This window comes from Sminthopsis crassicaudata, chromosome 4, assembly GCF_048593235.1.
Source record: "Sminthopsis crassicaudata isolate SCR6 chromosome 4, ASM4859323v1, whole genome shotgun sequence".
NCBI lineage: Eukaryota > Metazoa > Chordata > Mammalia > Dasyuromorphia > Dasyuridae > Sminthopsis > Sminthopsis crassicaudata.
The window spans coordinates 288,918,961-288,943,456 of record NC_133620.1 but is presented as its reverse complement, the minus strand read 5'-3'; the positions used below and the strand labels follow the sequence as shown (position 1 = coordinate 288,943,456).

Here is a 24,496-nt window from a genome sequence, read left to right as displayed (position 1 = left end):
CAGTACTATGTCAGGGGACACAAAGACATAGGTCCATTAAGCAGAAAGGTATCCTGCTACTGGAGGGGAAGAGTGTGTTCCAAAGTGCCCTTCTGAGAATAACTCTGATTTGGAATGGCTTTCCTGGAGCTGGTCAAGTTGGATACTAGAGATCAAGGGCAAATATTATTTTAGGGGTTTTTTTATTAAGGAAAAAAAGCGAACTTATAGTAGACAAAATATTATTCAAGGCAGCTGTGCCAACCTTTGAAAAATTCTGTTCTCAGAATTTTCCATGAATATGTTCTATAAGCTTCCAGCCTCCTTAATGAAACACTCATGATGACTTAAAGACTGTCAGTCTTAATCTTTTTTTCAGTGAGGTAATGGGGTTAAGTGACTTGCCCAGGTCACACAGCTAGTGTCAAAGTGTCTAAGACTGGATTTTAGTGTGGGTCCTCCTGACTCCAGGGTCAGTGCTCTATCCACTGTGTCTCCTAGCTGCCTCAAGCTTAATCTTATAACAATGGTTTCCATGTATATATTCTATAACTACAGCCTCTCTTACTGGAAGACTATCATGAAGATCTCAAAACCTATTATGACAAGCTATATACAGATAGTAATGTGGTTCGGTGGATAGAATATTGGGCTTGGCGTCAGGAAAGCCTTAGTTCAAATCTGGCCTCAAACACTTACCCTGAGCAAGTCATCACTTACCCCTGGCCATCGTCTAAAACTGAATTCATTATCTCTCTCTCTAAACCTTCCTCCCCCCACATTCTCTGCTACTGTAGCAGACGTTGCCCACTCTTCTAGTCCTTCAGGTTCACAACCTAGTCATCCTTACCTTCATATTCTATACTCAATCTGTTGTCAAGACAGATTGTACCATCTCTGCAATGCACCCTCTTCTTTCCTCTGACACTGTTCCCACCAGTCTGTATTGAAGCTTCATCATTTCACGCCTGAATCATTGCAAGAGGCTGATGGTAAATCCTTCTACCTCCAGTGTCTTCTCATTCCTCATCCATCCTTCATTTAAAGTGATTTTCTTAAAGCTCAAAGATTCTTAAAGCTTAAAGATCATGTCACCCTCCTACTCAATAGATTTTAGTGGTTCCTATTATCTCCAGGATCAAATACAAAATCTTCTGTTTGGTGTTCAAAGTTCCTTATATCCTAACCCCCTCCTACCTTTCCAGTCTTCTTATACCTTATTCCCCAACATGTACTCTTGGATCCAGGGATGCTGGCTTCCCTGTTGTTCCAATAACAAGATATTCCATCTCTATGCTCCAGGCATTTCCTCTAGCTATCCCTCTTGTCTGAAATATTTCCCCTCATCTCTGCCTCTTTTCTTCCCTGGCTTCCGTTAAGACTCATCTAAAATTTCATCTTCTACAAGAAGCCTTCTCCAACCTCTCATAATTCTAGTGCCTTCTCTCTGTTAATTATTTCTTATTTATCTTGAGAACAGCTTGTTTGTAATGTTTCTTTGTTCGCTGTATCCCTCATCAGAAGGGAGCTCCTTAAGGAAGCTGTCTTCTGTCTCTTTTTGATCCCCAGTATTTAGGACAGTGCCTGGAACATAGTAGGTGCTTAATAAATATTGATTGATAAATTGATTAAATGCTTAGAAATATGATCTCGTTTCATCTTCACAACAACCTGAGAAGTTACATGATTTTTTCCATTCTTTTAGTGTCATCCCCAATGTGAGATACCTCGTAAAATGATCCCTCAGTGTTTTCAAGACTATATCACCTCCAATGTGGATGTATTCACTGTGTAGTCGGTCTGGTCCAGCTTTTCTCTCCTAATTTTAGTTTAAGTGCCATTTCTATTTCCTCAGTGCATCTGGAACCAGGATCTAAATGTTGGCAATTTCATCGTCATCAACAATGAAAATAGACTTACAGAAATGTTGACAAACGTGTTCCATTTTTCATCTAATTGTTTCTCTTTTGCCAGTTTGATCCACAAATACAGGATGATACAGCTCCTTTGGGTAATATGCTAAATTTTCTCTAGACTTGTTTTCACTCCTATAGCTCTTGACTTTTATGAAATGATACTTTTCACACTCTTCACATGAGTTTGCACTCTAAATCAGTGTTGCCCTTGGATGCCATATCTCTCTGCTAGGCAAGGAGTGTTTCTAGCTTTTTGTTCAGGGTCTTTAGGCCTCCTTAGTGTGTTGACTGCTTTATATTGGTTAAGCTTTCTTAGGAAACATTGATAACCTAGATTATTAGGTTTGCCTTTTTTTCTATTTCCCATATTACAGTATCAGCAGCTTATTTTGAATAGATAAGGTTGAAGGTATTGAGTTGTGCATAGTGTCTTCTCAGTTTTGTCCTTTGTCTAGTTTGTCTAGATATTGAATGTCTAGTTTGGCCTTTGCTCTAACTAGTCAATGGCTTGGCTTCACAGGCAGCTGACTCTGAAATGGCTCTTATGTTCCTATGAGTGTTGCCCAGTCATTCAACAAAAAATAACATATTTAAAGTCTGTACCGTGATTTCCTCACAACATATTTTTGAGGCATTTTTATCACCCTTTTACAGATGAGGAAATTAAAATTCAGAGAGACTGATCTCCCCAAGGCCACTGAGCGAATCAGTATCAGAGCTAAGATTTGAAACCAATCTCCAGATTTCAAAGCCTCCTTTGGGGCAGTTAGGTGTCACAGTGGACAAAGCCCTAGGCTAGGAGTCAGGAAGACCAGAGTTCAAATGTGACCTCAGATAATTACTGTCTAATCTTTTCTGTTGCCAAGGCATGGCACTTTTGCAATATATCTCACTAATGTGTCCCCTTCTCTTCTCTGACATCTCTCTTGTACAGGTCTTCTTCATGTCTGGACTATAGAAATAACCAGCTCTCTAACCTCTCTGCCAAAAGCACTTGATAACTCTTTACACATGATATAAGTGTAAGCTTAAATTAATGTTACTATTATTGTTATGATATTGAAAATATATATTAGCACAAGATTTGTGAAGCCTTGAATGTCAGGATAAAGCAAGGAAGCTAGGATAGTGTTGTACTTTGTTTCAAGTCCTGAGTTTAAATCCTGCCTTAGGTACTTACTAGCTATGACACTGTTTACTTAATCTCTTTCAGCCTCAATTTTCTCCTCTGTAAAATAGGGATTATAATGGCATCTAACTCACTGGATTGCTATGAGGATTAAATGAAATATGTAAATACTTACCACTAAATATAGAAATATTACCCATTTAGTACCTAGGGAAACTTTATATCTCTAAACATTTGCATCAATAAAATAAGGAAATCAATGAATTTGACATACAACAACAACAAAAAAAAACTAAAAAAGAACAAATTAAAAATCTCCAATTAAACCCAAATTGTAAATCCTGAAAATCAAAGGATAGGTTGATAAAATTGAAAGTATAAAAATTATTGAATTAACAATTAAACTAGAAGCTGGCTTTATGAAAAAAGTAATAAAATAGATAAACCCCTGGTTAATTTGATTTTAAAAAGGAAAGAAGAAAACCAAGTTACCAACATCAAAAATGAAAAGGATAAATTCATCACTAATGAAGATGAAATTAAGACAATTATTAGTAGCTATTTTGCTCAATCATATTTCAATAAATCTGGCAATCTAAATGAAATGGATGAATATTTACAAGAAGTATTCGCTATTATCATTAATCTTGCTGAAGGAACTCACTCCTATCCTAACTAAACTCTAAATAGCAGTCCCTGTGAAAAGATTAGGAAAATCACTCTCAAGCCCAGGAAAGAACAAAGAAGAAACTTAAGCTTCCTTTGCTTAGGGGAAAGGGAGTACCTCTAGCTGCCCCATTTCTCTGGTCAATTGTGAAATTATGCTCAACTCCAAGGCCATAGAACATTAAAAGCTGAACTCAGGCAGAGCCAGGCTCTTTGCTTTCACCCATTTCTATTGCTCCCTTATCCTTATGTAATACAATCTTGCTCCCAGAGCCAAAGTCTTCTAACCAGTCCATGGCTCCATACTTGACATTGGAGTTGGGAAAGCAGACAGAATAAAGTGGGAAGGCAGCTCACATCTTCTCTAAGAAACTGAAAACCACTTTTCTACTTTTTGTGAGGTAGACATAGACTAAGGATAAACTATATTCTGGGCCCTCTTTCTCCAATTAAAAGAATATACCAAAATCTAACTCTTTGTTTGAAATGTTGCACTAAATTGTCATCCCTCTTCCTGTTTCTCTTCCTAAAAATGATACTGCCACCATTTTATTTCTGTTTCTTTCAATAAAATAAAGTTTCCCAATTATTTAATTGGATTTGTTGCTGTTAATGTTGTTGTTGTTGTTCAGTCATTTAGTGTGTCTGACTCTTCATGACCCTGTGTATCATACTGTCCATAGAGTTTTCTTGGCAAAGATACTCGAGTGGTCTGCCATTTCCTTCCTCAATGGATTAAAGCCAACATTCCTATTGGTATCATATATTAGCCACGCCACTTCTCTGTTTCTCCTGATGGAAATAATGCATCTACCAACTATTCCACTTCAAGCATTCCCAATCACATTTAGACAGAATGGAAGGAAGTAGGGGTATCATGTGCCCTATTTTCTAAAAGTTCTCAGGAACAAAGCACAACAACCCTCAATCACCCTCACCCTCACTATCTTTCCTTAGATCTAATCTAAATCTCTCCCTGTGGTTAAAAAGTCACCTGAATCATATCTCCCAGTTCCAACAAGTCCCTTCAATTTAATTTAACAAGCATTTTTCAGCATCTACTATGTACATGGTACTGTACTAGGCCCTTACGTACAGACATGAAACAAACGTACACGTATATACTGAATCCCTTCCTTCAAGAACCTAAACCTATTCTAAACATTGGATTAGATTAGTCTGAAAATAAAATCCAATTTGATTTCTGCTGCTGCCTGAGGCAACATCTTCCTCTCTCTCAGCATGTTATTCCTAGTCCTGTCTTTCTTACATCTTTACAAATGCTGTTTCACTGATTCTTGCCACAGTCTGCAGAACAAGGAGGAACCCAGAGCTGTCAGTCCAATCAATCATCCATTCAACAAGTCTTTATCACCCACCCACCATGGGCCCAGTCATGTCCTAGTTGGAGTAAGAGAATAAAAACCACAGTATGAGATAATTCTTTTGTATCCTGCATAGATCTGGTTATGTGTCAAACCCTGAAAGTTATCCAGTGCCTGGTGTAGGCAAAAAATTCTAAAGCAGAACCAGGACAATTTACACAGTGACCACATTGACATAAAGGAAAACATCACTGAAAGAATTCAGAATTATGATCAATACCATGAACAGTTATGACTTCAGAGGACAGACAATAAATCGTCTACCTGCCTTTTGGCAAAGAAGTGGTGGACTACCAGAGTTGAATGGGCATAGTCAAAGTTTTCATCTGTTTTGTTGTACTGAACTTATTTATTGCAATGAGGAAGAAAAGGAAAAGGAGGAGGAGGAAAAAAGTAGAAAATTAAAAAGGAGGAGGAAAGTCACTAGGAGATGAAAATGATCTTTTTTTAAAAATAGAGCATTAATAAACTATTTTAAAATAAAAATCTCTGTGCCCTGGTCAGACAACCTGGATATGAGTCCTGGCTCCTACAATTACTAGCTATGTAATGATAAGCAAATAAGTCACTTCCCTTTTCTGGGTCTCAGTTTCTTCATCTGTAAAATGAAAATATGATACTATATTACTAATTTCACAGGATTGTGAGGAGGAGGAGGATACTTTGTTATTCTCATGCGGCATATGCATGGTGCTGTACAGTTGTGTCCAAATCAACATGTTCTCAGCTAACATGCTAGAATGCTTTGCCATTTCCTTCTCCAACATGTCCCCATTTTACAGATGAGGAATTGAGGCAAAAAGTGTTAAATGACTTGCCCAGGGTCATACAAAAGTTAGTGTGTGAGGCTGGATTTGAACTATCTTCCTCACTCCAAGCCTGGTGTTCCATCCATTGCACCACTTAATTGCTCCTGATATTTATGTATGAATATGTACACTTGTACACACATGTATGCATTATATATGTGTATAGATATTTATTGTATATACCATATTTACCACATTTGTGTGTGGCATATGTATATATATATATATATATATATATATATATTTTTATTTATATATATATATATATATATATAGCATATGCATGTGCTATGTTACTTGTACCTACACCTGTCTAATATATACACATGGGTTTGCATGCATGTGTGTGCATGTACATACACATATACCACAAAAGGGTACAAAGTAGCCTCTCCCTACACACAGATAAACCTTTGAAGTTATTAATACAAGTATTATTATGTATATGAGTCATTTTTATTGCCTATTGAATAAAATTCAAATTCCTTAATCTGACATTCAGTTCTTCCATTTATTCTTCCCATCATATACCCTATGCTCCATCCCAAACACTTGTCATACTCTCATACACCCACCATGGTCTTATTCACCTATGTCTAAAATGTCACTCCTTTCATCTCAATTCAAATGTTTCCTCCACATGACCTTCCCTGATTCAGACCATAACCCTCTTTGGACTTTACATTGCACTTTAAACTTTCCTTATGTACTAATTATGTATTTTTACTTATTTTATTTTATTATGTGTTTTTATTTGTATTACATATTTTATGTCACAGGATCCCAGATGTGGAACTTGAGGAGACCTTAGTTGTCATCTAATCTAATCTCCTTATTTTACAGATGAAGAAACTGAAATAGCAAATTTCAGAGCTAAGATTTGGAGTCCATAGTCTTTTATTCTATTCACTACCTCCCGTGCATATTCCCTGCTGTAAAATGTGAGCTCCCTAAGGGGGGGGCCACTATTAATAAATGTTTGTTGATTGATTATCATATGTGGTTTTTTTTGTATATATATATATAAAATAAACTCTAAAATTTTTTTCTTTTTGTATTGAATGGGATATATGAAAAGCTTTAGTGAACTCGAGGAGGCATGAGAAACCTGAAAAGTCAGAAAGACCTGAATTCAGATCCAGTTTCTGACTCCAGCAGTGTAAACAAGGGCAAATCAAATTACTTAATCCCTCTGAACCTCAGTTTCCTCATCCATAAAGTGGAGATGGTAGCAATGTCTGTAGTCACTCACCATTATTTCAAATGAAGAAAGGGAACTCCACAGAGATTTATTGACTTGCCCAAAATCATATAGTAAATTCACAAAGAAATTATCAGCTTTAGAACCAGAAGGGAATTAGAGGGGCTTCCACTTTGATCCCCTCTCTTTACAGAGGAGGAAACAGAAATCCACTCAACTTCAGTGACTTGTTCATTCAAGGAACAGTTGGCAGAGTTCAGGTTCCAGTACAGGTCTTCTAACTGCAAATACAGTGATTTTTCACCATATCCCACTGTCTCCTGTCTGTTGTAGGACCTCCTGTGTTTGCCCAGAGCTCACTTTAACAGCTTCAAAGAGATTGTTACAGATCGTGTTTTAATCCAAGTATTTAAAAACCTCCTTCCTGTTCCAGAAGGAGAATATGGAGAGAGAAGGGAGAAGAGAGGGACAGTAATTAATAAACATTCCCATTTCATAGATGAGAAGCCAAATCCCAGAAATTATTCTGCAGAGAAAAGAATAAGGATAGATTCCAAAACTCAGAAGCTACTTCTATAGAGAATACAACCTCTAGACTCTTTACTCTCCAGGGAAACCATAGCCATGTTTTCCCAAAAAATCAGTATTTTCAACATCCCTCCCCAGAGACTGAAGGAGGGTAAGAGAGCTGGCCCCAGCCCAACCAGGTGCTCTGGCCCCAGAAGCAGGCCCAATCTTCTAATGAAGGACCCACTGGGGGTTTCTCCAGAGGCTGCCAAATGCTTCTGCTCCCTTCTTTCCCTTTCAACTCCATGATAATTAGCCTCTTTTGCCAAGCTTGAAACACCCCATTTGTGTGCTTCTGAATTCCCCTTCCGCTTTCATTTCACTCAATTGCTTCTTAGATCAATTTTCCCATTTTCATAGAGAGACAGAGAGTTGGCAGTCCCCCAGGCCAGCCTAGGGCACAACACCCCAAGGCATGTGTCTTGAGAATGGAGGGGTTGAAGGGAAGAATCTATACTGATCAGCAACACAAGAATCCAATTAAAAGCTTAATTCAATGAATATCTCTTAAACACCTGCCTCCTGCTACAAATAAGGCTTAGAGTTAGGCTTATGAGAATAGAGAAAAAAAAAAAAAAAAAAAAAGCAATAGCCTTTGCCCCAAAGGAGCTTACATTCTACTGGGGGACACAACAGGTCTACAAGTAATTTGGACAAAAGAAATTTCAAGAGGTAGAAGGTCCTCTTAACCCTCTCTGTAGTAATTTCCTCAACTCCCATGGCTTCAATTATCATCTCCTTATTGATCATTCTCAAACTTACTTCTCTATCCTTAACTTCTTTCCTGATCTCCAGGCTTACATCTCTAGATGCCCATGGGCATCTTGAATTGGATATCCCATAGATATCTTAAATTCAACAAGTCCAAAACTGAACTCACAACCTTTCCCAAAACCTTCCCTATTTCTGAACTTCCCTATTTTTGGTCAAGGAAACTACCCTTATGGACCACTAGGCTCCCAAACTCAGAGTCATCCTTGACTCCCTACTCTTTTATACCCCACATCCAATCTGTTACCAAGTCCTGTCAATTTTACTTCATTTCTCATCATCAAATATCTCTTACACATGAACTCTTCTCTCTGCTGACACTATCACCACTCTGCTCAAGCCTCTATTGTCATTGTTGCTGTTGTTTAGTCAGGTCCAACTCTTCATGATCTCATACACTATAAAATGCCAGGCCCTCCTATCCTCCACTATTTTTCAAAGGCTCAAAGCTCATGTTCATTGATTCCATGCTTATCATCTTACATCTGCACTATTGCAGGAGAATGATGGTTGGTCTTCTGGTCACAAGTCTCTTTCCATTACAATTCATCCTTAACTCAGCTATTAAAGTGATCTTCCTAAAGTCCAGGTATGTCTATGTCATTTCACTATTCAACAAAATCCAGTGGCTTCCCATGACCTTCAGGATCAAATATAAACTTTTCTATTTGGCATTCTAAGTCTTTCATAACTTGGTTGTCTCTTTCCTTTCAGTCTTCCTACACCACACATACTACTCTACACTCCAGTGTCATTGGCCTTATTGTTGTTTCTTAAGATAAGACACAATCTCTAAATCTATATGTTTTCACAGACTGTTCCCTATTCTTGGAATTTTATTCCTCCTCATTTCTATGTCCTGGCTCTTCTGACTTCCTTCAAGTCCCAGCTAAATTCTACTTTCTACAAGAACATTTTTAGGGACCTGTATGTGCCAAAATGTTTGTGGCAGCCCTTTTCATAGTGGCTAGAAACTGGAAGATGAATGGATGCCCATCAATTGGAGAATGGTTGGGTAAATTATGGTATATGAATGTTATGGAATATTATTGTTCTGTAAGAAATGACCAACAGGATGAATACAGAGAGGCTTAGAGAGACTTATATCAACTGATGCTGAGTGAAACGAGCAGAACCAGGAGATCATTATACACTTCAACAATGATACTGTATGAGGATGTATTCTGATGGAAGTGGATATCTTCAACATAGAGAAGAGCTAATTCAGATCCAATTGATCAATGATGGACAGAATCAGCTACATCCAGAAAAGGAGCACTGGGAAATGAGTGTAGACAACTTACATTTTTGTTTTTCTTCCCAGGTTATTTTTACCTTCCGAATCCAATTCTTGTGCAACAAGAAAACTGTATGCTTCTTCACACATATATTGTATTTAGGATATACTATAACATAAGATATTTAACATGTATAAGACTGCCTGACATCTAGGGGAAGGGGGTGAAGGGAGGGAAGGGAAAAGTCGGAACAGAAGTGAGTGCAAGGATAATATTGTAAAAAAAAAAAAAAAAAAAAAAAGAAAGAAAAAATTACCCATGCATATGTACTATCAATAAAAAGTTATAATAAAAAAGAAGAAAAAAGAACATTTTTACAATCTAATACTAGTGCTTTCTCTCTGTTGATTATCTCCAATTTATCCCAAAATTCTTAGTCTTAATTGCCAAAATGCACTAAGATTTTTTTTACTATGGGAAACATTTATTATTTATTAATATTTTTTGAGCTTGACTAGAAAGTGTCTAACCTGAAACCATGGATCATGTTAATATAAGAGACCTCCAGGGAAGCCATAGGAATTGTAGATATATATATATATATATATATATATATATATGTGTGTGTGTGTGTGTGTGTGTGTGTGTGTGTGTGTGTGTGTGTGTGTGTATAGGTTATAGGAATCCCTAGAAACCATCTAATCTAACCTCCTCATTTTCAGATGAGGAGATAGAAGATCTGGGTTTTGATATCAAGCTCTACCACATGTGTGATCTGAGCAAATCAATTCACCAAATGTGAGCTTCAGTTTACATGAAGGGACTTCACCAGATAAATCAGTAACTGTAGCTGGGATGAAATTATTGGGAGGGGGAGAGAAGTAGAACAACTTTCACCTTGGAAGCCATTTCAATAAGACCATAGAAAATGGCCCTCATCTCCACAGGACTTGGGAGATAGGACCCTGGAGAGGAGTGACTAAGTAACAGAATCCTAGAGATAGTGAATCACTTGCTCTTAGAAGACTAGAAAGCAAGGCATGGATGGATGAATAATAGGTGTCAACAATCTAGATAAAGTCCATTGAGCCCATGTTAGTTACAACTCTGGTTGTGGAGGAAGCTGGAAAGCTTTAAATCACATGATTATGATCCTCAGATCTTCTCTCTAAAGATCCCTGGCTTCTTCCTATTGACTTTCTGGGTTCTCCCAGGGTCTATTTATTCTCATCCCCTATTCCACATATTCTCTCCCTCCAGTTTATAAACACTATTCATGGAATCTGACTTTTTGAAATCCTTCTTTGCCAAAGCACTTGGCTCTTAAGCTCTCATCTATGGGGCTTCTGGGGGGAGGAGAAGATGTCATAATAGTAGAAGATAGATAAATCTCTTGTCTAGAGTAGGCAGATCTAAGTCTAGAACCACTCCTGGACAAAACGATGCAGGCTGCTTGGTTGTCTTGACCCAGAGTCTGTACCTTCTATCTCTTCTCAAGGAACCAGGGCTCATATTGCCTTTTCAGTTTCTTTTTCACCCTAATCACAATCTATTCTCAGGAAAGGAGAACATTAGACTAAGGGACCTGAAGGTGAGGGGCAAAATCTCTTTCCCACTTTCGGCTTCAGTTTCTTCCTCTATGAAATGAGAGAAAGCAAGAAAATGTGGAAAACACAGTGAAAAGAGGCCTGGATTTAGAGTCAGAGGACCAGGATTCAAATCTTGACATAGCCACTTTGTGGGTAATTTGGGGCAAGTCCCTTCCCTTTTGGGGAACTCGGTTTCCTCCTCTGTAAAATAAAAGGGTTGGAATAGCTGACCTCTAAGATCCCTTCAGCTATAAATGTGGTAGTAAGTAAGGTCTCTTTCCAATTCTGACATTCTATTCCATGTTCCCATAAATTCAGTCACACTAAAGGGAAATCACTGATAACACTAGAAAATATCACCTCTCCTAGGAAGACTTGAATTTTTATAGGATTCAAAGTCTCATTCTAAAGGCATTCTAGACACGAGTCAAGCAAGTGATAAAGATATTTCTTTGGGGAGAGGGAGAAGCCTTCCCATGTCCTTGAAACCCCACTGCTTGTTGTCATTAAATACTTCCCTAACCATGAAGATGATAAAAGGCTCAGAAATCTAGGCTTCAATGGAACAAATTACCTCTGTGGCCTGAGATCTAGACCTGAAATCAGGAAGACCCCAAGTTCAAATGTGACTTCAAACACTTATTTAGCTATGTGATACTTGACAAGTTGCCCAGTTTCTGTTTGCCTCAGTTTCCTCAGTAAAATGCAGAGACTAATAGCATTTGACCTTCAGAGTTGTATCAAATGATATATATATATATATTTTTTTTTTAAAGTCAGGTACATAGGAAGCACTTAATAAATTGTTTCCTTCTTTCTTTCCCCCTTTCCTTCTGCCAAATTTCTTCCCAGTATATGGATCTAATGATGTATTAGTTACAAATATCTTCCACAACCAAACCTAAGCCCATCAGGATTATATCAATTATGCCTGCTATATCTCTCTCTTATCTTTAAATTCAACGCTTCTTCATCATTTGGCTAAATAACTCAATGGACTCACTCATGATGACCAGGAGTCAGAAGATTTCAGATTCTAATTCACTATGTTGCCTGAAGCCTCCATTTCATAGATATGGTGTATCAGAAGAGTTAAAAGGCTATCTAATCATCCTGGTGTGGTGGGAAACTTGGATTTGAATGCTGGCTCTGTCATGTGTAACCCTGGGTCTTCATCATTCAGTTTCCTCATCTATAGAATGCAAGTGTTGATCTAGATGACCTCTAAAGTTCTTTCCAATTCGATTAGCTATGATCCTGTAACCTTCCCCTGTTCCAAAGAGGCCATTGATAGCCTCAAAACCAGGACTAGTTCCTAAAACACCCTTCTGGAGAGCTCCAATCCTCAGGAAGTTTTCCACCTCACAACAAGCTGAAACCTGCCTCACTGCAACTTCCACCTAATATTCCTAGTTCTGCCATTGGGGACCCAATAGAACAAGCTTAATCCCTTTTTCACAACAGTCCTTCAAATACTTTCCTCCTCAGTCAAATAGAGAGAATGCCCATGTTGCTGTGAGGACTGAATGCAATGATTCAAGTAAAAGCACTTTGAAAAGTACACAACCCTATTCAAGTGGGAAGTACAATTTATTATTGTCATCAAATCAACAAATATTCACAGAGCGTCTATGATATGCACGTTATGCGTCAGGCGCTATAGGGTATGCAAGAGATGTTAAACAGCTCCCTACTGAAGACTGGCAGAATCCTCAAGTGCCTCCATAGACTTATCTTTGCTCTTAGAATCCAGGCAGTCAGAATTTTAAGGTACCTCAAAGGGTCATCTCAGCTGACTCTTCATTTTACTGAAGAGGAAACTGAGGTCCAGAATGGGTAGCAGCCTTGGCCATAGACATACACATAGAGCCAGGATAAGAACCAGGTTTCCTGACTTCCCATCCACAACCCTTTCTACTGAACCATGGGGTTAAATTTGAGAGATCAGACATATGTGAGTGGGGGGAGATGCTGTCATTTTGGAAGCAACACCACATATAAAAAAAAAAATGCCGTGGGTCAGTGGGATATAGGAGAAAAAGGTTGGAATCTCATCATTTACTAAGTCTTGGGAGCAGGCAGTGGAGTGTGTAATGGAGAGCTCTGGTTCCAGGGTCAAAGGTTCTGGGTTCAAAATCCACCTTTAATTCTTACCACCTATTCGTCCTTGAGAATTTACTTCATTTTCCCAAGAGGGAGATAAAATGAGAAGATTGGACTAGCCTTTAAGTCCCCTATCATTTCTCCTTTGTCCTTTGGGTCGTATATAATCTTTCTGAGACTTCATTTCCTCATCTGTGCAATACGCATTGAGAAACCCTGCCCTACCTCCCTGTTCCCCCCTCACTCCCACCCCACATCAGGGTTGTGATGAGAATTAAATGAGTCCTTGGATGGGAAAATGATTTGTAAAGCTGCCAAGGGCTCCATAAATGTAAGTTATTATTACTGACAATACAAGGCAATATGCGATAAGTTACAATTGTTGCATATTATAATGAATGGGTCTCGCTGCCAACAGCATCTCTTGAAACAGGGATCCAGCTTCCTGGATGAAGTCAACATCCCTTACCTCCCCTTAGTGCCTCTTCCTTTGCCCAGGCTCCTCACTGTCCCCCTCCACTCTTCCTTCCCTCTACTTCTCTCCTTTCCCCATTCCTCTCTATTTAGACACTTTGGTTGTCTATCAATTAAGCAAAAATAACTTGCATAGCTGAAATACTGTAATCCTCGGATGTTAACCCCAGAAGCATAGCACTAAAACAGGAGTTTCTAACTTTTTTATGTCATGGACCCTTTTGATAGCCTGATGAAATCTATGGATCTCTCCTCAATATAATGTTTTTAAATGGAATAAAATGAAATACACAGAATTACAAATGAAACCAATTATATTTAAGTAAAGATGTAATTTCTGTTCATCCAAGTTGATTGACTTCCCGAAATCCATCTGCAGTCCTCTTGAGGATTTGTGAACCCCAAGTCAGGAAGCCCTGCACCACAGAGAGCCAGCCAAACATTTCCTTGGCTTATGTGGCTTCTCAAGCTAGAGAGGAAAACAAAGATCGGAATAGCAGAGATTCCTCCGATGTCCTCAAAGATGTCCCCAAAGTGAAGGCAAAATTATTATATTAACTGAATATATTACCTGATCCCTGGAATCCACAATTTTATACCTTCTCTTCTCCTTTGAGGCCTGCTCTCTTCCCACCACCTTCTTTCCCCAAGATTAGAGAGTTTAGAATAGAAAGCAACCTTAGAAATCATCAAGTCAGGGCAACTAGGTACTTAGAGCACCAGGCCTGAAGTCAGGAGGATCCGAGTTCAGATCTGGTCTCAGACACTTAACACTTCCTAGCTGTGTGACCCTGGGCAAGTCACTTAACCCCAGCCTCAGGGGAAAAAAAATCATCTGGTCTTGGAAATCACCCTCTTATTTTGCAAAGAAAGAAACTGAGGCACAGAAACAGGAAGATCACAATGGTATTTAGTGCAGATATGACCAAGTAATCTCTAGGATCCTTCCCCACTCTGATACTCTTGGAATCCATGGCATATGATAGCTTTTTTCCAAAAGACAACAAAATCGTCTGTCTATGCCATGACCTCAACATAGTGTGACAAAAGGTCATTTATACCCCCTGAATTTGGACAGTAACGTCACGGATCCCCCAGAGACCTATCCTGAATCCTTGCCCAGGATCACCTACATTAGGAAGCAACAAGGCACCCTGAAGGAGAGATGGAAAGTAGCGTGTGCCAAGCCAGTCAAATCATACCACCTGCCTGTCCACCCCATCTCCAGGTCCTGCTTCTAGTCCAGCCTTCACAGGCATCCTAAAGGGAGCAAATGGAGAACAGGCCCACTTTTCTCCCTCCCACTGACCAATGACCACCGATGGGCAAACAGACCCAAGAACCCTGAGAGAAGTAGTGCTAAACCCCTCCTGCTTCCACAGCCATCCTAGAGGGGAGCAGTCCTTGGGGAAAGTCCCCTGAGTTCCTACAAGTGCTGCAGACTCAGTAAAGAGAGATTTTGACACCAAAGTCCTTGGCACAGTTAAATGGTTTAACATCAGAACCTGATGTGATTTTATTAGTGAAAAAGACAATAAAGAAGATGCCTTGCCACCTGCTTTGGCGCTGTACGCTAGGCACAATGGAGCTTTTCCATCTGACTTACAGCAGAAACCTCCTAAATGCATTTTACAAGATGAGCTCCTTGAAAACAGAGGCTGTCTTATTTTTCTATTTGTATCTCAAGCACTTAGTGAAGTGCTTTTTTGAGGAGCAAGTGCTTCATAAATGCTTTTCTATTCATTGTTAAGGGGAAAGATGATGAAAATAGCAGAGAATGAGAATCAGGGGATTTGGGTCTTGGTCTTGGCACTGCCATCAACTTGCTAGGCAACTGCCTGCCCTTTCTGGACCTCGTGCTCCTTCTTTTATGAATCTGTAAGTTGAGGTAGCTTATCTTAGGACATAAGACTGAGTTTTTCCTCAATGATCCAGTGTGTATCTTAATACTTAACCTCAAGAACCTTGTTGTTTGTTATTGTTCATTTATTCATTTCGACATACTGTCCATGAGGTTTCCTTAGCAAAGACACTGGAATGGTTGGTTTGCCATTTCTTTCACCTGGGAATTAAGGCAGACAGAGGTCATATGACTTGTCCAGGGTCATACAACTTAGTAAATGTCTGAGGTCAGATTTGAACTCAGGACTTCCTGTCTTCAGGTCCAGCATTCTGTCTCCTGAGCTATCTAGCCAGATCTTAGAGACCATGGGATCCAGCCTGCTTAAAAGGCTCTTATAGGGAAGACACTGTGGCCCAAAGTGGAGAGTGATTGCCTAAGGCCCAGCCTGCTTTTGGCATATTAAGTGATTAAGTGTCAAGATATGAGATTTGAACTCAGGTCCTCTAACCCACCCCTCTCTTACAGTGCCATTCTGTTAAAAAAAAAAAAAAAATGGAGGGGGAGGAGAACTGCACCAAATAGCTTCTAAAGTTGCCTCCAGGTCTATGTCCCATTGCAGAGTCACCATACTTTCAAGGAAAATACACTAAATTTAAAACCAAGTGACCTTGATTTGAGACTCAACTCTACAAGTAGGTATTATCCAGGCAACCAAAGCAATCTCTTTAGGCTTGAATTTTGTTAGTAGTGGTGATGTCATTTAAACTGACTCTTTGTGAGCCCAGTCGAGTTTCTTGGCAAGGAGACTGCAGGGGTTTGCCATTTCCTTCTCTAGCTTATTTTACAGATGAAAAAACGGAGGCAAACAGGGTAAGAAGTGATTTGCCCAGTGTCACACAGCTGGGAAGTATCTGAGGCCTGATTTGAACTCATCTTCCTGACTCCAGACCTGGTGTGCTCTATCCACTGCACACCTAGCTGCCTGGACCTCAGTTTACCCAACTAAAATATGAAGAGGGTTAGTCTACATGACCTCTAAAGTCTCATCCAGCTCTAAATTTTCTGACCCAAGTTGCTTTTTTAAGTTTGAAAGTGGCTCTGTGCTAGGCATTTGTATAAAGCAGGTTAGGCACAGCAGTCTATGATGAAATCCCCTGGATCAGAAAAGCCCATGTCACATTAATTTATTTCTTTTAACTGGACTTGTGATTTAGGTGATGTAGAGAACTTCCAGAGAGGAATATCCTTTTCTCCATGCAAGTTAGCACCTTCTCTACAACTTATGGTCAAATATATATTATATATTATATCAAACATACAGCTCTCATGTGGCCTGCAGCCCTCCTAACTAAGGCCCGAATGATTAAAACGTCATTGGAAATAGTTAACAAAATAAATAAAAATAGAATAAAATATATAAAGTTAATATGTAGTTTTCTAAGTCAATCTGTATCCTGAGGGACCGTTATGTAGGGTTTACTCGAGCCATTTCCATTTAAGATTGTTACACAGCCCACAGCACTGACAGATCAAGTAATTATATGGCCAGTACGTCAGAAGTAACATTTGAACCTAGATCTTTCTGATTTGGAGACCAGCTTTCTATCCATGTTGCTTTTCTCCTGATCCCAAATCTTTTGAAAATTCTAAAGGAGAAATTACCCCCCCCCCAGTTCCCATTCCTCCTTGTTCTAGCCAGGACTTCTTTTGAAAGCCTTTCTAAGGCCTTACCCCAGCCCTCCAGTCCTTTCTACCTCCAAAAAAGGCCTCCTGGAAGGAAAGAAGCTACTAAATATAATCTGCTTTGCCTCTGGTCCTCACCAGAGTCCTGTCAGTCATTCCAGAGTTTGGAAAGAATCTCCCTCTCCTCCCCCTGCTATGATCCCCCTCTCAGGGCACTTTCCAGACAAATCAAATGAGCTCTGAAATTAAACTATTAGACACATTCCTCATCAAAGCTCCATCAAGGTGCCTCACTGACTTCCCAACCCCACCTCCCCTTCCAAACACACCCCCCCTCTTCCCTCCCTGCCGGCTCCCTTGCTGAAGCTCAATCTTTTTTGCCTCTCTAAATGGCTTTTCAGTTTCTCGCCTGGCCTCTCATTTCTATTATTTTAATTATTAATAGCCCTCACAACGCTCTCCTGGAACATTAATGCTTTTAAAAGGAATCCTGGGAGCTCAGACCATCAGCTATCCATCTCTCTTCACCATATTCCCACCCCTCTCCCTCTCCCTCTCCCTCTTCCTCTCCCTCTCCCTCTCTCTCTCTTTCTGTCTCTTCCTCTTTATCTCTTCTTCTTCCTCCTCCTCCTCCTCCTTCTCCTTTTTTTCTTCTCCTCCTCTTCCTTCTCCTTTTTTTCTTCTCCTCCTCCTCCTCCTTCTTTCTTGAGCTCCTCTTCCCTCCCACCTTCATAGATTCAGAGGTCATCTAGCCTGGTTGCTTCCTTTGATACATGAGAAAACTGAGAGTCAGAGAGATTGAGACCAGCGAGTAAATTCTTAAGATCATATTCAAAATCCAAATCTTCTCAACTCCAGGTTCAATATTCTAACCACTGAGAAATACTGCCTCTCATTCTTCATTCTCTTTGAATTCTCCCTGTCTCATCCCTCTCCAATCCCCTCCTCATCTTTCCTATCATCTTCTTTCTCCTGACTCCTTCTTTCCTATCTCCTATCCTCTTTTGTTCATTTTTTAATACTTATTCCTTATTCTTAGTTCTTCTCATCTTTGTTTTTTTTTTTGTCTTGTTTATTGGTAAGCCCTAGATAGTGTGAGGGTTTCTCTCAAAATCCTAACATTATTCAGTGACTAGAAAATTCATAGGAAAAATAAAGGTAAAAGTTTGGGTTTGGTCAGATGATGAGGAAGAGAAGGATAGAATCAGGGCCTCCAGCACCTGCTGCAAGTTCTCATTTATGTCACTATAAATTACAAAGAGAATTTGTCTCCTGAATTATCCTACTACCTTCCCATCCTTAAAAAAGCCCAGAGGTTCCAATTCCCCTCACTCCCCCCAAAAAACAGCCCTTATTCCCCCCCAGAAAAAAATGAAAACAATGCACCTTTTAACAAAAGTAGTTTGGCACAACATAAAGAGAAATAAACTTAGTGTCAACAGATTGAGTTCAAGTTTCAGGTCTGCTTCTTATTGCCTGTGTGATACTGGGTATCTTTTCTGGAAAATCACAATGCTGGTACATAATACATACTTAATAAATGTTTGTTTTGGGGGGCAGTTAGATGGAACAATGAAAAGAGCACCGTTCAAATCCAGCCTCAGACATTTAATACTTCCAAGCTATGTGACCCTAGACAAGTCACTTAATCCCAATTGCCTTAGCAAAAAAAAAAAAAAAAAAAAAGTTGTGGGGTTTTTTAATTGTGTTAAGAATTGGAGAGTGAGTCTTAGGGATGAGGAAGAAGGGGGAGGAAGGAAAGGAGAAAATTTAGAACTCAAAATTTTTAAATGAATGTTTAAAACTGTCTTTACATGTAATTGGAAAAAAATAAAATATTATCAAAAAAAAAAAAGAATTGGATTTTAAGATGTCCATAAATTGGGGCTGAATAAGTTGGGGTATATGATTATGGTGGAGAAATGACCAGCAGGGAGGTCATGGGAAGATCTATATGAACTGATGCAAAATAAAGTGAGTAGAACCAGGAGAATATTGTACACAGTAAAAGCAATATTGTAATGATGAGCAACTGGGAAAAACTTAGCTACTCTGATCAACATAATCATCTAAGATAATTCTAAAGGCCTTATGATGAAAAATGCTATCCACTTCCAAAGACAAAACTGATGAACTCTTAGATTGAAGCACATTTTTTCTTGGTTTTTTTGCAATATAGCTAATATAGAAATGTTTTGCATGACTTCACATATATAATGGGTTTCATATCATTTGCCTTCTTAATGGGTAAGGGAAAGAAAGAATTTGAAACTTGAAATTTAAAAAAATAAATAAATAAATGTCAAGGACACAGTTAGGTGCTGCAGTGGACAGAGCACCAGCCCTGGAGTCAGGAGTTCAAATCCAGACTCAGACACTTGATCTGGAGCATTTCACTTAGCCCCAATTGCTTTCAAAAATAAGATAAATAAAATAAAAAATGTTCATTGGTTGGTTGGTTGTTTGATTAAAATGAGGTGATAAAATTGGCTATCTCCCACAGTCTTAGGAACATGATTGAACCATTGATAGAGACAGATGCAAGGATCAGAATAATATTTGCTGCTTTTTATATAAGGCAGCCTTTGCATCACAGATAGAGTGTTAGACTTGGAACCAAGAAGACTGGGGTTCAAGTCTCCCCTCTAAAATTTACTGGCTATGTGACCCTACTCAAGTCACTTAACTGCTCGGTTATCTAGGTTATGCATTGGAGAAAATACTTTCTACTTAATTGGTAGAGGAAGTTTATCATCTGGAAAATCTCTATGCCAGTGAAATCACAAACTTAGTCCCTAAACTAACGCTTTGATGTTTACAAAGTACATATTATCTCAACTCACAATACCCCTGTGAAGAAGGTACCATTATTCCCATTATACAGATGAGAAAACTGAGGTCAGAGAAATGGCTTGTACAACTTCACACAGTTGGCAAATATCTAAGCGATTTGAACTCAAGTCTTCCTGGCTCCAAATTCAGTCCTAAGCCAATCTGACTTCATACCCTTCTTTGAAGAGGCAAGAACTCAAAACCCTGCATATCCTATTAGATTCAGCTAATAAGTTGGTTGATTTTGCTGAGCCTCTTTTTTCCCTCTGTTCTTAACAGGAGATGGCTCTCTGGGTAAAAGAGTTGGGAGGGATATATTTGGAAATGTAAGTGATGTAAAAATGAAATCTATTAATAAAAAAATTTTAATTAAAAAAGAAGAAGTTTAAAGCCTGAGGTTAGGACAAAGAACTCTTGGGAAACTCTCATATACACAACAGCCCCCAGGAGAGGTTAGCATAGACATCAGAACTCCAGACTTTAAAGACATTAACACTATTTGTAAAATGAGTTAGCCATACATAGATGGGTTTTTAGGAAACAATTAAGTAACAGAAAAACTGGCCATATAAAGAGTTATTCTGCCTTCCTGGGATATCATGTCTTTCTTCAACAACTGCCACTCTCATCACCCCTGTAAGCATCTTGTAGTCATAGAGACAGCAGAATTATCAAGCCACATCTCAGCTCACCTTCAGAATGAAGCAACAGAGGCAAAGAGTCATCAACCCAAAGTTTCCCAGTATTCAGAATGCACCAAGTGCGACCCTCATCAAGCAGCACAAGCTCATTGAAACTTGAAAATTAAGAAAACTCATTCCACAAGAACCAAGAAGCCATTGGAAAGACCCCAGACAAGGAGATGTCACCCTCTTTGTTCAATAAGCTCAGAGGCTCCCTATCACCTCCACGATCAAATATCAAATCTATTTGATACTTAACACGGCATAGACCTACCCTTTCCTACTTTCCAGTCTTCCATATTTTTCTACCTCCACACAGTACAATCCCACAAGACTGGCCCACTTCCTGTAGGACACTCCATTTCTCGTTTTCAAGCCTTTCCCCGGAGGTTCCCCAGGTCTGGAATACTTTCCCTGTTCACACTACCTCTCTTGACATGGTTTTTTGCCATCTTCAGGAGACCTTCCCAATCCCTTCCCACCCCCAACCATTTGATACTTTCACCAGTTTTTTACTAATTGGCAAAATTTAATAATTTTACTAATAATTAGATGCCAGCTTCTCCATGCTTTGTTCTGCAGCATGTGGTTGTGTGTGGAAGGGAGTACAGGAGCAGGAGGATGGGCTTATTTGTGGCAGCCATGGCAAGAAGAGCCCCAAATAATCCCACATTCCCTCCTCATTTCCCCTGGGAAGTGGCCCCAGCTTTGTCCCAAGAGAGAAATTTCAGGTGTCACTCTCCTTCTACTTATTATTTTATATTTGCCTATTTGTTTTTATGCTGTTTTACTCATTACAATGAAAACTTCTGAAGGATTGGGACTGTTTTTATGATTTTTGCCTTTCTTGGTATCCCCAGGATTGGCAACATGATTGATAATGGTAAGAGCTTAATAAATGTTTGTGGATTGATGGATTGATTACTAAAATCAAAAGCAAAAGAAATAATGCTTTCCATAACACAGCACATCTAACTTTTGCCTCTCTCTACATCTAAAATACCCAACAATTTCGGTAATAAAATGTTGGGCAAGCCAGTCAAATACAATGCCAGCAGGGCAGCTAGTGGTGAAATGGAAAGAGGTCTGGGCCTGAAATCCAAAGGACTTACTTTCCTGAGTGAAAACCCCAATGAAGAGTCGGCAGGACTTGAGAACATCAAAGCTATCAGAAGGCCTGAGTCATACAGCTAACTCTGGACCTCATTTTTGCCACCTCTAAAGTGAAGGGGAGAGTTTTGGGGAGACCACATCTATGATTGTATTTGGTACAATGAAGTTCCATAAAGGATCTCCCTATGCCTACATTAATTAGCTCTTGTCTTGCAGTTTATAGTGCTAGAGAGCTCCCTGAGGCACTGAAAAGTGAGAAGGCATTACATAGCCAATAGGCATTAGGTAGAATTTGAACACAGCTCTCGCTGACTAAGGCTCTGTCTTTATACTCTAAGCCTTAAAGCCTCTAACAGGGAAGAAGCTGAGGTACATAATGGCTGAGGCTCTTTCCCACCCTGCAATAATGTGAAATATGATATGATTGATATGACAGCATAGCACATATGAGATACATGTCTAGCCTCCTTTCTGTCATTCGACATCTTCCTTCCCATCCCCCTCCAAACCAAGTCCAAGTCAACAAGCATTTATTCTGAGCCTACAATGTGCCAGACTTCCTGCAGAAGGTAGGATTTCCTCACTGATTCTCCTGCCACATATTAGCTACAGAAATGGGTTCCAGAGAAAGGATCTATGTAAGGAACTCCCCCTCAGAAAGCTTCACTGTCTCACCACCACTACTGCCTCTCTCAAAGAGCCAATTCTTCTACTCCAGACCTGATTTCTGGCTGCCCAGAAAAGTCCTGATCTTTCCCTGAAAAACCATCTCTCTCCTGGGACAAGGCCGGGCCCACTTCCCTGAGGAAAGGAGAAGGAAATAGGGTGGCCAGGGCTGTGTCTCCCATGACTGCCACAAGCAAAACCCATCCTCCTGCTCCTGCACTCTCTCACACACACAAGCACATACACTGCAAAACAAGGCACAGAGAAGCAGGCACATAATTATTGGTAAAATGCTTGTAATGTTTTTTTTTTCCTTTCTCCACTCGGTAGCTTTCAGTAGTAGTAGCAGCTTAGCGAAGCACTTGGCTCCGATTGAATTGCAAATCAGCAGCTCTTGCCCCAGGAAGAAGGAAAGGAAACAAGGGGAGAGGGGGAGGGGAGAGTAGAGAAGGAAAGAGTGGGAGGATGGGAGGCAGGTAAGAAGGAAAGGGAGAAAAGAATAGGCAGGGAAAGGGAGGAAGGGAGGAAGGGAGGAAGGAAGGGAGAGAGGAAGGGAGGGAAGAAGGAAGGAAGGAAGGAAGGGAGGAAGGAAGGGAGAGAGGAAGGAAGGGAGGGAGGAAGGGAGGAGGGAAAGAGAAAGGAGAAAGAGGAGAATAGGAAACAGATAAAAAAAGAAAAGAAGAGGGAGGGGAAAGAGGGAAGGGTAGGAAAAGAAAGGGGGAGGGGAATGAGAGACCAGTAAGAAGGGAAGGGAGAAAAGAGAAAAGAAGAGAGGAAGGTCATAATAAATGGAAGAGAAAGAAGGCAAGAAAAGGGACAAGTAGAGGAAAAGAAATGAGGGAGGGGGAGAAAGGAAAGAAGGAAAAAGAAAAGAAAGAGGAAGGGAAAGAAAAAAGAACCAAGAATAGAAGGACTGTTCAGTAGCTAAAGACTATAGTGACATAAAATAAAGATCTCCTTTTTTTAACATACCCTCAATAGTCATCTTTATGGGATTGGAGGAGAACCTCCAGCTCTCTCTCTCTAGAAACAAGAGGAGAAAGGGAAGAAGAAGCAATACATTGTTTAGAGGCTCCAGCACCAGAGGCACACTCACCTTGAAGAGGCGAAGGATGTTGGCCACCATGATGGAGACTGAACTGCCAGATGCCCCAATGACGCCCACCACACGCTCTGGCTTAGTGATGATGGGTGGGCCTCCATTGACGCAACGCACCTCAGTGCCGTCCTTTTCGATCAGGGCCTGCACAAAAGTCAGTGACTGCTCTAGAGCATGGGTATCCCTGGAGCAGGTGTCCAGGATGCGAGCACCCAGTGTGATGTTGGGCAGCAGGTCAGGATCATTATTGATCCGGTCAAGTGCAAACAGCATGGCCTCCAACCGGTGGATACCTTTCTCTTTCTTAAGCTCCCCACAGGCTTTACCTTCAGAACCCCTCCCGTGAACTGGGAATAGGCCCCCGAGAGTGATGTCCCCATCAATCCGGATAGAGTTCATGTGGGGGTGTCCCTGGCCCCTGGGTTTGCCAGGGAAGGGGCTACCCAAAAAAAGCACAGGCTAAGAAACAGCAAAAGAGGCAGCCGCTGTAGGCACCAGCAGCCTCGGCTCTTCCTAGTCATCGCCAAAGGACAGAAAGGGAATGAAAATCCTAGAGACCCATGCACAGCAGACAGAAACTCCTGGCCTTAGCTTGGTCCTGTAGCATGGGCTTCTGCTCCAGGTTCCCCTAAGGTTCTCACGGGGATCGGGTTAGGAGCAAAGCTTTGGGGAGTTCCCAGGAGATCCAAGGTGCCAGACCATGATGTCTTGTTCTCATGGATACTAGGAATGCTGTCCCAGGGATGAAAC

At 40.1% G+C, this 24,496-nt stretch overlaps 1 protein-coding gene across 2 annotated transcripts in view; it reads right to left on the bottom strand.

Moving 5' to 3' along the window:
* GRM4 (glutamate metabotropic receptor 4) overlaps positions 1 to 24,279 on the bottom strand; it is a 281,111-nt gene extending 256,832 nt beyond the window's left edge. For both annotated transcript variants that reach the window (XM_074311244.1, XM_074311243.1), the window contains exon 1: positions 23,744 to 24,279. In XM_074311244.1, coding sequence (XP_074167345.1) covers positions 23,744 to 24,145 — 402 coding nt within the window. In that variant the 5' untranslated portion in view covers positions 24,146 to 24,279. The remainder of the gene's footprint in view (positions 1 to 23,743) is intronic.
* Between the last annotated feature and the right edge of the window lie 217 nt (positions 24,280 to 24,496).